Consider the following 14,838-nt stretch of genomic DNA (forward strand, 5'->3'; position numbering starts at 1 on the left):
TCATGGCAGGGGTTGGAACAAGATAATATTTAAGGGTCCCTTTCCAAATACAACCTATTCTATGATTCCAGGCTAAGTCAAAGACTTTTGATAAAATAATGGAGTTTATTCCCTCCATTAGCACATTTCTCCCTAAACAACAAAAGATTCAAATATAAAATGCATCATTAATCTCTGCAGCACAGGGTTAAGAGCATGAAAATCCTGATCCCCTGTGCCAGCTCCACCAGGGATTTAAGTTATCTGTGCCACATTTAGGAGTTAGACCCAAGCCTTGGGCAAAGCAGAGGCACCCACCGCTCGTTGTGCTCCTGGTAGACCAGTCGGGACTTCTCCAGGAGGTATTTTTCAACATAAGCTCTGCAAGGAAAAAAATCAAAGCATCATTCACTGACCTGATACTCAACAAGCACAGCTTTACCAGGGGCTTCAGCCTTAGTACCCACACAAAGAAGTTTCAGCCTTGTTTCACTTAGTTATATAAATTTCTTCCTCAGCAGAACAAGCCCAATATTATGTTTGGCTTTTGAGGTTTTTTTGGTTTGATACCAAGCCAAAACTAACTTGGATCTGAAAAACATGATCTCAGATGCCTCAGCCTATGGGCAAGAGAAATGTTGTCTGCAAGGAAGGAGCTGGGATCCCTATTTCATCCAAAGCCAGCAAAATCCCATTGCCTGCAGCCCAGGAGCCGTGCACATGGAAATACATCTGTGAGCAGAAGTGTGCAAGAAGCCATTTAGCTGCAGAATCAGTCCCCAATGTATTCCTCTTCCATTCCCTCTTCCAGAAGAGCCACTTCTCACCAAAAATTTGGGTTATTAACTTCTGGCTCCAGTCAAAAAAAATAAACAATTGCGAAAGCTCCTCATTGCAGTTTACATTTTCTCCTAAGAGCCTCCACAACAAACACGCTCAATCTACATATTAAATACTTTTTTCAGGTTTGTCAAGTTAAACAAAGCTTCCACAGTTTTTTTTTTCTTCCCAACAAACCTAACCAGTAATGACAGGGATTTAGAAACTGGAGTTCTAGGTGGCAGTTTGGATGGTGGAGCTGTGCTTTGCTGGTGACAGATGTCAGAGCTATGGAGGAATTGGGAAATCCAGCAAACCTCAGGCATGGTGGGACAAGGAGGTGCTTTCCTCCACCATAAATGAGAAAGCCAGATCTAATTATTACCTCCAGCACAACTTTCTCCCTTCCTTCCACAAAAACTAAACTAGAAATCATTTGGACATGCTGCAGAGGTTTTGTGGAAATTCTTATGGCAACTCTTGGGAGAGGAACTGGAAGTGGCAAATCCAACTCCCCCCTGGATGGTCTCGCTGGACAGGAGGAGTAAAGGAAGACAGACAGCAAAGCTGTATTCCTCTTTATTCCCTGGGAGGAAGCTGGGAACAGTCTATGGATATTCCTTACCCACAGGCTGATGGGGCTTTTATGTTCCCTTTCTAACCTGAACCCAATTTTTCCTTCCCAAGGCATGAATTCACTGCAGGGTCAGGGAACACATGAATGAGATCCCAGATCCCACAGGATAATGGCTCAGACACTCCTGTACAACAACCTGCACCATGTCCATGCCCTTGGCATTCCTCCCCACCCCTATCATTTCTGCTCTTATTATAAAACACCCCAAAAATCATTCTTGGGCAATAATTTAGATTGCAAAGGTCTTCTGGAGATCATCTTGTCCCAACTACTATTTAAATCAGGGGAATTTTATTTATTTATTTATTTAAAGATTTTAGGTTTACTTTTTAAATTTTATTTTAGAAAGTTTCCATATTTTAAATTTTGTATTTTTTAATAGATGCAATTACAATGCTATTTTGGTAAAATGCTCCCTTGCTGAGTGCAAAGGTCACAATGAATCCATGTCCCAAGAACAACATCTGTCCCTTCTTGCAACAGGATAGTCAGCAGGAACACCAGCTTCTGTCTTAAAAAGTTGATGTCTCCAAATTTCTTTTTATTTACCATTGTCAGCTATGTCAGTTTGACCTTTAAGAGCAAGGAAAAGGAGCTGTAAGGGAATGATCTTGTGTAAAACACTGATTTGAGCAGGGCTTTGATTTAAACCCCTCCTAGCTGGCTCTAAAGCCTCTCCTGTCTGGCTCTTGTGCCATTTCATGGATCATGTCAGGTGTCAGGGCTTTGGATCATCTCATGAGGACTGAGCAGGTTGCAAAGAGCTTCCTCCAGGCCTGGCTTATCGTGGATTAGTACATCCAAAATTCAGGAAGCCTCCTGGGAATGCCCTGAACTGCAGCACAGCTCCTGTTCCATCGGTCTGAGAGACCATCCAAGACTTGGCCTTACAGGGTGGGCTTGGGTCCTGCTCAACCTCCTGCCTGTTCCACCTCAGCAGTTTTGGGTGATTATACTCAGAGGGGCGGTAAGCAAATATTCAACTGCTATTTTCAACCTCTGAAGAGAGGAAATCTCTTATTAGGGGCTGCAATTTATAGTTCCATTACCAAAGCTACTGATATGCAGAACACAGGGTGATAATTGATTTGGGTTGTGCTAAAAAAGTATAGGCTAAGTGAAAAGAAAAGGTGTTTAAAGAAAAATGTATGCATTTCAAAACCAAAATGCAAATATGGCACGCAAGCCCATTTTTTCCCCTGTGAAATGCATATATTTTTCTTTAAACATCTTTTCTTTTCACTGGGGGAGCACTGCAAGCTCATAGCAGAGTACACTCACATCACACTGTGCAACCAAAGACCAAGAAAGTTCATTCTTTTAAAAGCAAAGAAAACTCCTCCTATTTTATGAACTAGAATACAGGAATATAATGTTATTTGCATATCTCTGCCAAATAAAAATAGAGGCCACAACCACAGTGCAGCTACATCATGCCAAGATAATACATAGTTAAGACATTTGTTGGATTCTTGTTACCCAGGAGGTATTAAAAAAATGAGGTTTATCCTTGTAAGAGAACTGTGCAGCAGAATTAAATAAGGGGAAAAAAGAGCATCAGGTTTGATGTGGGATGCAAAATCAGTGGGAAAGGACGTGGAGTACCCAAGCTCACTGAAAAATTAATGGCAGCTCTTTGTGTGATACTGTTCTGCTGGAAAAAAAAAAAGGCAAAAAAATTTAAAAGCAATTCTCTAAAATAACAACAAAGTCCCAGCAAGAGGTCTCTTAGCCAGCTGCAGAAATTATACAGCCCCTGAAATGCTGCTTCTACTCCTCATTTTTCCAACTGACTCAGTTCACCTGGACAACAAGAGGAGTTAACAAAGCCCTGCCCATTTACAGCTCCTTGGTGATGATCTGGTGCCATGGAAATTATCTGAAGCCAGAGAGAAAGTTGGGTTTAGGCAGTTCCACCCCTGCCATGGACAGAGACACCTTCCACTAGACCAGAGTGCTCCATGCCCCATCCAACCTGGCCTGGAATGCTTCCAGGAATGGGGCATCCACAGCTGCTCTGGGCAACCTGGGCCAGGGTCTCACCAACCTCACAGCCAGGAATTCCTTCTCATATCCCATCTGGGGATATCCCACCTTCCCTCTGGCTGTGGGAAACCATTCTCCCTTGTCTTGTCACTCCAAAGTCCCTCCTCAGCTCTCCTGGAGCCCCTTCAGGCCCTGGCAGGGGCTCTGAGGGTTCCCTGGATCCTTCTCTTGTCCAGGTGAGCAGCCCCAGCTCTCCCAGCCTGGCTCCAGAGCAGAGGGGCTCCACCCTCAGAGCATCTCCATGGCCCCCTCTGGGCTCTCTCCAGCAGCTCCACATCCTCTCTGTGCTGGCCCCAGGGCTGGGGCAGCTCTGCAGGTGGGGTCTCACCTGAGGGGGCAGAGTCCCCCTTTTCCTGCTGCCCATGCTGAGGATCAGCCCAGGCCATGGGGGATTTCTGGGTCCCCAGTGCACATGTCCATGAGCTTCTCATCAATCATCACCCCAAAATTCTTCTCCTCAAGTCTGCTCTCAAATTTCCAAAGCTGAAATAAACTGAGGAGAAGCACAGTGGAGACAGACAAGGATCTCCTTGCAATGACCTGGGAGGAAGAAGAGCCCTTCCCTGGGCAAGGGCTGAATTAGGGAGAGATCTGCAAGGAGGGAATCAGGCAAAGAACAACAAGAGTGTGGCTCAATGGCCTCCAGAACTCCAGCCAGAGATTAAATCCTCCCCTGGGATCCTGAGCCAAATGTTCCACTCCACATCTACTGCTCAGCCCCTACCCACCCCAGCTAAAACATTCCCCTTTTCTGCCTTAACTCCTGTCTCAGGAGGAGATGCTGCTTTTCAGGTTCATTAATAATTTGACATCAGGATTATGGAGAGGCTCAGCTGGCTTGAAGGCAGCTCAGGTATATCCACACCTCAGCACCCATCTTGGATGCACCCACATTTCCATACCAGCAGATTTTAATAAGCTAAATCCTATGAAGTTTTATTTCCTATCTCCATTTTGGGAAGAATATTACCAAAGCAAGGAACACTGTGTTTAAGTGTGGGTACACCCAGCACCCCCACCCCGTTCCCACTTACCCTCTCACGGTGCCTGTCTCCTGGTAGTTCACTTGGATGAATTTGCCAAAACGACTGGAGTTGTTGTTATGGGCTGTTTTTGCATTTCCAAATGCCTGTGAAAAGAGGGAGATGCCATGGTTATGCTGGAAAAGCCTGATTTCCATGGGCGTCACTCACAACCAAACTTGGGGGATTTTCCTATCATTTCACATCAAAAAACAGGGGATGGGGAAGGTTTCTTGAGTGTTTCACAAAATAATCTAACAAGCTGCTGGGGACCATGTTCCTTTGCAAGCTGGTGTTCATGAAGAGAAGCTAAACACTGGTTAAAAATAAAGTGTGAGCTGCATAGAAGAAATTTAATGTTTGAAGTTATTACAGTCTGCATTAAAGCTCTGCTTTATTCATTTAAATAAATATACAAGTACACTGCTCCAACAGGACTCTACATTTTAATGAGCTAGAGGAAGCTGCTTTTTAATTATATGTGGAATTAGGGGGGAAAATGCTTTGAAGGCTACTCAGACTAGATAATGTCATACACAGCATTGGCATAACCCAGAGTATTTTCTGCATTTCAGACACCCTCGTTTCCATTTGCTGCTGTTGCTTTTCCAAAATCAAAATGCTTTCAAGTCTTTATTATGCAAAGCTTTTATTCCAACCCTGCCTTACCAAAGCACTGACTGGAGAGAGTAATTTTTGCCATTTAAAAGAAATCTCTGAACTGAAACTGCTGTTTTCAGTTGTGCCTAAATCACTTTCATAATCATCCGGACCACGGTGACAGAATCTGCCAAGCCACCAGGTCCAATTAATGCTTCATTTATTAAACCAGTTTTCATAATCACACACCTTTTCTTCTAAGTCAAATTTATTTAAGGTAATTATAATTTCAGAGATAATTTCCAAGTGTTGCTCATGTATGGGCATTTTGTGCTGAGGCTTAACATCAGAGCTCAGCTCCCAATAGATTTATTCCCTGCTCAGCTATTTATTAGAAAAGATTAAAAGGGCTTTCCATCTATAATCTGAAGCTTTTCAAATGACCTTTGTGGATTTAACTTCCCAACTAAAAGCAGAATATAAAGGCCAAATGAAATGAGACCTTGGAGAAAGGGTATTGGACATGTCCCGTCCATGCATGATCCAGTTCCCTTCCCAGGCTGATTTATTTCCCAAATTGCTCAGATTTAATGATTTAAAAACCCACAGAGGTTTGCCATGGAATAACAATGGGATTTTTTCCCCTATCTGAATACAGGGATTTGTTTAAACTCCAACTATTGCATATGAATCTGCTTTAGTTGACTAAAGCAGGTTCTGGGAGAGCTGAAACCTGCCGAGCAAACAGGTTATTCTGGAGGGATCATTCCAGAGCTGCAGCTCAGGAACCCTGCACAGGATTCACATCTTTTCAAGCTGTTCACACTTTTTTCTTGCTTATTCACCCCAAAAATCCTCCCTGCACCCAGCATCCCCCTCAACCACCCTCCAGAGGACATCAAAGGCGCCCACACCTCCCCTGAAGCCCCAAATCTCTCCTGGAGATGAAAATCCAATCATTCTCTCCTCAAACCGGGAATTTTGATATTAAAAACCAGGATGGTGTTTAAGATTTCCAAAGGATTTACCTCCAGGTATTTCAGTGAGCAGAGACACAACAAGAAGCTTTTAAGCAGAATATTCAAGACATGCAAGTGCATCACCTTATATTTAGGTATTAAATTGTATTAATTAGGTTACAAGCATTTCTCTGCTATGGGATCACTCATGTTCCAGGAAACCATCTTAAGGCAATGAGATAAAATTTCTGTACACCTAATTAACATTGTTTGTTAGAGAAGCAGTAAGATGAACTTGAACAGACCAAACAGGAGGCAGCACAGTTTTTTATCATCTCATATAATACATTTTCATAAAATTTCAAAAATAATTTAAGCAAAGAACAATATTAAGAAGATTTCTAGTGTGATTCCCTGTATTTCTACCCGAAGTAATCACTCACAGAGAAAAACAAGGTTATTTATTAGGATTTCTTTGGGGAGAAGCCTTGCTCAGGAATCAATCTTTCTTATTCTATAGCAAGGAAATTTAAGAGAAAACATTTCAAATATAGGACTGGGGAACAGCAAGATTCCTCCTTTTTATGAGCTCTTTTGGGGATGAATGTGCCAGACCACATGATATGTTATAAGCCAAATGCCTCCAGAAATCACAGCCCATAATGTTCCTCTTTCATGCATTTTTCTTTCGTGCTGATAGAAATGAGAAAGGTCTTTGGATCCCTTCTTGTGCAAACTTCGGGTGACTCCAGGCCTGGCACGTTGGGAATGGGCCAACAAGTAGCTGGAGAAACGTCTGGTGTTTGATTTGAGACAACTTAATACATTTTTGTTTGCTTTACTCACAGGGTTTCTTTAGCAGGACTGTTGGGCTATAAAAAAGTGCTATTAATTCAATTTATACGTGTCTAATCCATACAGACCAGACCAGAACACCCTGTCCCTTGCAAACGGGGCAGAATATAATAGTTCAACCTCAGCAAACGAGTTCGAACTTCTCTAAAACAAATTATCTTCTGTTCATTTGATTGCCCTTTACTGACTCATTGATTCGAGGCTGCTGAGCAGCTCAACGGACAAAACTCCATAACAGCATTCCAAGGATTCTTGGGGAGACCAAAGCTTTTACTGGCCAGGGCTCAACATTTGGAAGGAAACAAAATTCAATACGTTCCTCTGTAGGAGCTGGGAGTCCCTCTGGAGCTGGAGGGTGATCCAGCAGTTTGGAGAAGGCAGGAGAGAGCAGCTCCATTCCTCCTCCTCCTCCTGTAGCCCTCCTGCACAAAGAGATGCCTATCAGGATGAGGGAAAAAAAGGGATTAACAGTTTCCTGGCTAAATGCTCCACGTTCCTCCTGAGCCCAGAGGCTTGCAGCCTCCTCCTTCTCCACTGAATATTGATGCAATCTGGATTAATTCCAGATGACAGTCAGAATAAGGATTATTTTTAATGTCTTTCCTGAAAAGAAGTTATTTTCCAAACCTCAGCAACTGGGAAAACGCCGTGGTGACTTGTTCTTATCTGGCAATAAAACATTGTTTGATAGATCATCCAAACTGAATGTCATTCCTCCATAGAGCAACAGCAATATTCTCCTACAGAATAACAGCTGCATTCCCTTATGGAATAACAGCTTCTGTGGTAAAAGAACAAGTGGAAATAGAGGCCTTTGCCAGCATATTTTAGGTCCCCAGGCCTAAGAGGAGCCTTTAGCCCTCACCCTTAGAGGGAAAAATAAAAACATCATCTTCTCTTTGCTGTACAGGATAAAAAATACATTAATACACAAGAGTTTTTAAATGGTTCCCCACTAACCTGAAATGTAAATTGAATTTTTTAGAAAGTCATACCATGAATATGCCAGGAGAACAGCAAGTTGACTGCTTAAATCTCAACTGTGCCATTGTGGAATACTTATATTAATAGTTATATTCCATTGAGGGGCATGGAAGGGACTGGGAGCAAAACTCCATCAAGCTCATTAATGCCAGGGAGAAGAAACAGGTTAATATCAGACAAGACAGTGCTGGAGGATTCAAATTCCCTGCTTTACTGTGAAATTTGGAGTTCATTAATCAAATGTATTCATAAAGTCTGAATGACTTCCAACTGGGTGAGCACGTTGGGAACAGCTTTGCTAAAATCTATTTCCCACCAAATAACATAAATACAGGAGGGGCTGAGGGAGCTGGGGGGCTCAGCCTGGAGAAAAGGAGGCTCAGGAGGGACCTTGTGGCTCTGCACAACTCCTGACAGGAGGGGGCAGCTGGGGAGGTCGGGCTCTGCTCCCAGGGGACAGGAAACAGGAGGAGAGAAAATGTCCTCAAGTAGTGCCAGGGGAAGTTTAGGTTGGATATTAGGAAAAATTTTCCACATAAAGAGTTGCCAAGCATTGGAACAGGCTGCCCAGGGATGTGGTGGAGTGCCCATCCCTGGAAGTGCTCAAAAAATGACTGTATGGGGCACTACTGGGGACCTGGTTTGGTGATGAACATGGTGCTGGTGCTGGGTGTTGTATTGAAAATCTTCAAGGCCTTTTCCCACCTTAACCCCCCATGATTCCATGATGCCCATCAGATGTGCATTCCCAATTCCCACAGCTCCTGTTGGAGAAACACAACATGTGCATCCACAAAGAGTGGTGGATTCAAACATCCCTTGTAATTGATTTCCAGATCTAGAGGGCTGTTTATCCCAATATTCTATATGCTATGCTTGGGGAAAAAAAAGATCCATAGACACTTTCACTCCAAATTAAAAAAAAAACACACAGGGAAGGAAAATAGTGTATTGGAATTTTTGAAATTTGATGTCTTTTTTATGTGTCCAGGGCACTCACAAATTTCTTCCTCCTTCTGCAGGATGATACAGATCACTCTCTCTAGTTTTCATTCTACCTGAAACCAAGCTCCCAGCACTCTCCTTCCCCTGTTATATTGCTTTTTAACAGAAATGTATTGAATTATGTCCAGAACATAAACTGCATGTACACTACCTAAGTTAGAGCCGTGCTAAATCTCTTCCCATTATTGCTCCTGCCCTGGGAAGAGCTTTTAAACCTGCAGCTCCCACCTCCTGATAAAATCTTCCAGCCCAAACTGATCTGCTAAAACAACCCCACTTTGATGGACTTCTCCGATTTTCAATTCCCATGAGGAGCCACCTTGATGCAGAGAGATCACAGCCCCTAAGGAAGCACCAAAGCACAAAGGTACGAGGTACAACTTGAACAGCTGCAAAGAAAAAACAGCTGTTCTGGGAACCCCTCAAGCTGTGGTTCAACAGTAACACTGAAAATCGAATTTACAGCAGCTAAACACGACTTGAAGCACCAACACCTCGGGGTTTTGCTCTCTCGGTTGTGGCTCCGTGTCCCACACTGACAGATGAACCCAGCGGTGTTTCTGTGGTCAAAAGCACAAACCACAGCTTATTTATAGTGTTTGTGCTGCACTGCCCAAGCCTGCCCCACACTGACCTTTAAAGACCTGAAAACTTTCCTACCTTGCTGTTCTCTGCTCCAAGGGGCCATTGCAGCACCTTGAAGAGCAAACATGGGGTTTCCATTTCACACAAGGCAGAACCACAGCGCGGTTTGGGTTGGAAAGGACCTGGAACATCATCCAGAGCCACCCCCTGCCATGGGCAGAGACACTTTCCACTAGACCAGGGTACTCCAAGCCCCATCCAACCTGGCCTGGAATGATTCCAGGGATGGGGCAGCCACAGCTGCTCAAGGCAACCTGAGCCAGGATCTCACCATCCTCACAGGGAAGAACTTCCTAACATCCAATCTAAAGATCTCCTTTTTAGTTTAAAACTGTTCCCCCCCTGTCTTGTCCCTCCATGCCTTGTCCCCAGTCCCTCTCCAGCTCTCCTGGAGCCCCTTCAGGCCCTGGCAGGGGCTCTGAGGGTTCCCCAGAACCTTCTCTTGTCTGGGAGAGCACCCCCAGCTCTCCCAGCCTGGCTCCAGAGCAGAGGGGCTCCAGCCTCAGAGCATCTCCGTGGCCTCCTCTGAACCCTTGAACTAAAACACAACAAAGCAACTTAAATTTAAGGTGTATAATGACAAAATACCTTTTTTTTGGTTATTTTTTGTTTAAAAATTGGTGGTATTTGTGTCCAACATTTTAGAGAAAGCATGTCCTGGCTGTGGGCACGAACAGAAATAATCCTACACCTTTGGCAGCAAACACAGCAGAACATCTCCTTGGTGGTGTTTGCTTCCTGTGGTAGCTGGATTTTTGCTTATGAGCTTCTCAAACCCATGGAGTTTCCTGTTTCTTCCCATAAAATCAATACTCAATTTTGAAGCAGGTGCAGCAACCAAAAGGTGCACACCTGTCCTGTCCTTGCTCTTTGCTACCCACAAAAGAACCTTTCAAATACATGACCTACAAATACTTCAGATGGGGAAAGTCCAGAGGATACAGACACCAGGGAAGTGCTGATGAGACCCTTCCTCTCCCTCCTGCCCCTATGGAGGACATGGAGAACAGGTCCATAAGGCTTGCAAAGACTGCCCAAAGGGCCAAGACCTTATTTAAGGAGCCTCCCCACACCAACCAAACACACAATTTGTTACATTTATGAAGTTTAAAATGCTCTTCATCCCTTCACTGACACTTCACTGTCAATGACAGTGCAGCCACCACTACATGGAATTAAACTCGGCGGGATTCTTCCAACAAAAAGCACAGCAAATCCTTCATTCCATAATTACAATTACTGAACAGCAGCCAAGTGAGTTCTACCCATTACCAGACAAACCCTCTTGTGATTAAACTAATGTGTAAAATGCAATCCTCATGGTACAAACTATAAAACATCTTTTAATTCTTTTTTTCTCATTACAGACAGTTTATATCAACTAAAAATGTTTTGTCATGGTAAGACACCTGCATTGACCCTACCTGGGGTGAAGACTGACATTATTCAAGGATAGCACTTTTCCCCTCTGGGGAATATGGCAGCATCCTGGAATGGAGAATCATGGAATAGCCTGAAGTGGAAAGGATCCACAGGAACCATTGAGTCCAACTCCTGTCCCTGCACAGGACACCACAATAAATCCCTGTCCCTGAGAGCTCTTTCCCAACTGCTGGGCTCTGGCAGCCTTGGGGCCATGGCCATTCCCTGGGGAGCCTGAGCCTGCTCTGGGGAAGAACCTTCCTCTGATATCCAACCTAACTCTCCCCCACACAGCTCCAGCCATTCCCTCAGCTCCTGTCCCTGGTCACCACAGAGGAGCTCAGTGCCTGGAGAAATTAAACAACAAAGGTTTTGCAACAACTTGTCTTAAAATCCAGGCTCAGGTATGACCACATGTCTTTGTGCACATTGAGTTCTTACCTCCCAGTACAAATATGGAAGAGAAGGATTTTTAATGGGAGAGCAGTAACTTACAGAAGGTTTAGGAGTCAATTTAGTTGAAGTGCCAATCTAATGGAAATATCCAGAGCACCATTATGGGGTAAAATACCTGAGATAAACCCTATAACCCTCACTACAACACACCCTTGTTTGGGAGATATGATGCAGAGGCTGTATCAGCTATGTAACAAATAGGATTTAGTGTCTGCATTCCCAGCAAACACTTCAGTGTTGGCAGAATATTCCTACTTTTCCCATACTAAAGCACAGCATCAGACCACCGCAGCTCCTTCCTTTCAAGTGATGCACTGGAAAAAAAGGAATTGCCATGAAACCACAAAGCAAGAAAACAAAACCCCAAAACCCAAGCAAAGCCTCTGACCTAAGTCCTCTTCCCAAACAGGGACAGTTTTCCTACACAAGTGCAATAATGGGAAAAAAAAGCCCAGCTGAGCTGGCAGCCACCAGCAAACACCCCTACAACAGATCCTGGAGGCACAGGCTGCCAAATCCCTACGGTCTGGCCGACATTCCTGCTCCTCTGCTCAGACATTCATGTTTTTGTGAGCAGGGTGGACAACCCTGGGAAGAACAGCCAAAGGCTCATGTTTTCCAGCAAACTCACATACATTGGCCAGCAAATATTTGGGTGGAAAAGAAATCTTCATCCTAGGTTGAGCTTTGGATTTAAAGAAGCATCCCAAAATGAAGTTGGGAAACTTGGTGTTATTATAATGTCTCTCCAACTCCCAACATTCATATTCTGCAGCCAAAGAACAAATTCTACTCTGTCAAATGCAGGCAGCAAGTGTCTAACAGGTGCCAGGAACAAGCAAAATCTCCTTATTGATGCTTCAAATGATTTTTTCATAGGATAAAGACATAAAATAATCACAATAAAAGAGTAATAGCAATAAAGTGACCAGTTGGAAACAAATCATAGCTAAAGGAGGAGGTTTTACACTCTGCCAGTGTAAAGTACTGTAAACAAGCACTGCACAGGGAACAAAGCAGCGCTGATAGAATGACAACAGATGACCCATGGTGACCCATTCATGTATATATTTCAAGTGATGACTGAGGAGGGTATAACCTATATAACAGGTTATATTATTATGCATTGCAACATCAAGCCATATCATGATTTCCTTCTCACCTTTCATAATCCCCTTATGCAGAGCTGGGTGAAGTGCAGTGATGCAGTACAAACTGCAGCTGCAGCAAATAAAACTTGTCTGCCATTGCTAGAAACAGCCTCACACAGTGCCAGGAGCACTGCTGCCTTCCTTTACTTTAAATAAAATAATACTGCAAATAATGGAGTGAGAGCAGCCCCGGGGGAAGCTTTGGGATGCTGGTGGAGGAGCAGACAGACCTGCCCTGGCAGCCCCAAACCCCAAATCTCCCCTGGCCTGGGCTGAACTCTCAGTGGGGGCAGCAGGAAAAGGGGAGGATTCTGTCCCTCTGCCCCCTCAGGTGAGACCCCACCTGCAGAGCTGCCTCAGCCCTGAGTACCCAGCACAGAGAGGATGTGGAACTGCAGGAGTGAGTCCAGAGGGGGCCACGGAGATGCTCTGAGGGTGGAGCCCCTCTGCTCTGGAGCCAGGCTGGGAGAGCTGGGGGTGCTCACCTGGACAAGAGAAGGTTCTGGGGAACCCTCAGAGCCCCTGCCAGGGCCTGAAGGGGCTCCAGGAGAGCTGAGGAGGGACAAGGGATGGAGGGACAGGACAAGGAGGAATGGCCTCTGTCCTCCCACTGCCAGAGGGCAGGGTTAGATGGGATATTGGGAAGGAATTCCTGGCTGTGAGGGTGGGCAGGCCCTGGCACAGGGTGCCCAGGACAGCTGTGTCCACCCCTGGATGATTCCTGGAAGTGTCCAAGGCCAGGCTGGATGGGGCTTGGAGCAACCTGGTCTAAGGGAAGGTGTCCCTGTCCCATGGCAGATGTTGGAACAAGATGGGCTTTAAGGTCCTTCCAACCCAAACCATGCTGCAATTCCATGATAATAAACAGGTAACAACATTCTCAGCACCACATTTGCCTTTTTCTTCTCAAGGTTGAGGCTTTTGAGTCTCCAGAGCTCCTGATCACTTGAGTCTCATCTGCCCTGAAGCCCCTGATAAAGAAAATATAACTTTTCTATTTTCAGTCAATCATTTTCAACAGTCACATATTTCCAGTGCTCTGCAGAAGATGGGGGTAAATTCCTGTCTCCAAAACATCTCCTGGTTTTAGAGCATGGAGCATTACATGCAGCTGCAGAAAGCCACCTCTCACCTGTGGCTTCACATCCCTCCCAAAGTAACAGGATTTGGGTCTTTTTGGCCTGTTGTCTTGGAAACATTGATGTTTCAAATGACACAATACACAAACCAAGTGCTGCTTTTTAAGATATAATTTCATAATGCAAAAGCATCCACAAAGGAAACTACATCCTGATCACACTTTGGGACAAGGTTTTGCTGCGCTCTTGTTGCCGTTGTCACCTGCTGACAGCTCTGGTAGCACTCAGCCTCGCTGAAGCTGTGACTCATGGATTTTAGGGGCTGGTGGTGACAAGGTGCCATCACCCAAGCCTGCCTGTGGCTCCCACTGCCACATCACTCCAGGTGGAGCAGCTCTGGACCCTCAGCCTGGGCTCCAGAGTCCACAATCCATCAGAGTCCTGGGAGTCATCTTGAAGAAGACACAATGCCAACCCCAGGTGGAGGCACAGCCCCTGCCCAGCACAGAAATTAAACATTGCCCATTGGCAAGAGACTCATCCCTTGCAGAGTCATCCTCACCAGCTTCCACCCTCTCCTTCCCAGGCATCAGCCTCAAATTTAGGGAGAGGGATTTGGTCTGGTGGGCAAGCCTTGGATACTCTCCAGCCCCTGGAGGAAGCCTCTCTAAGTCCCTTCAAAACTCCATTTTTTACCCTTTTTTTTGAATATAATGATTTGACGTGGGGCCATAAATATTTGGAAATGAAGTTTCAACTTCCTATTGCATACTTGAGTAGCCCAAAAAATGCTCAAAAGCAAAAGAAAAAAAAAAAAAGAAGAAGCATTCACTGCACACTCTAGGCTTGATATAAGTTTTCCTGCAGTTTGTCACCAAAATTAATGCCACAAAGTAAAAGGCAGGAAAAAGTGTCCCTATCGTAACACTCCCCATCTGGAACCTCTTAGCAGAGGCACAGAGCCCTGATGTATATTTGACACACAGTTTTTCCTGCTTTTCCCAAGAGAAATATGTGTAATGAAGAAAAACAAAAACACGTTAGGCAGCAACCAAAACATACCAGTGTAACCCGAGCCTCAGCTTGGCTCCCGCCCCTGCTGTCCTTCCTCTCAGACCTCAGCCACTTTCAGCTTCTTACAGACAAAAAATCATCCACGCCCTCCCCTCCAACAAACAA

General features: G+C 44.7%; 1 protein-coding gene across 1 annotated transcript in view; it reads right to left on the bottom strand.

The window, feature by feature from the left end:
- Positions 1-14,838, bottom strand: part of MYO9A (myosin IXA) — a 175,142-nt gene that overhangs the window by 109,271 nt on the left and 51,033 nt on the right. The window contains exons 3-4 of the mRNA XM_066559101.1: positions 4,516-4,610; positions 298-360 (exon numbers count right to left, since the gene is read on the bottom strand). Coding sequence (XP_066415198.1) covers positions 298-360; positions 4,516-4,610 — 158 coding nt within the window. The remainder of the gene's footprint in view (positions 1-297; positions 361-4,515; positions 4,611-14,838) is intronic.

This window comes from Molothrus aeneus, chromosome 13 (genome assembly GCF_037042795.1).
Source record: "Molothrus aeneus isolate 106 chromosome 13, BPBGC_Maene_1.0, whole genome shotgun sequence".
In the NCBI taxonomy this organism is placed as follows: domain Eukaryota; kingdom Metazoa; phylum Chordata; class Aves; order Passeriformes; family Icteridae; genus Molothrus; species Molothrus aeneus.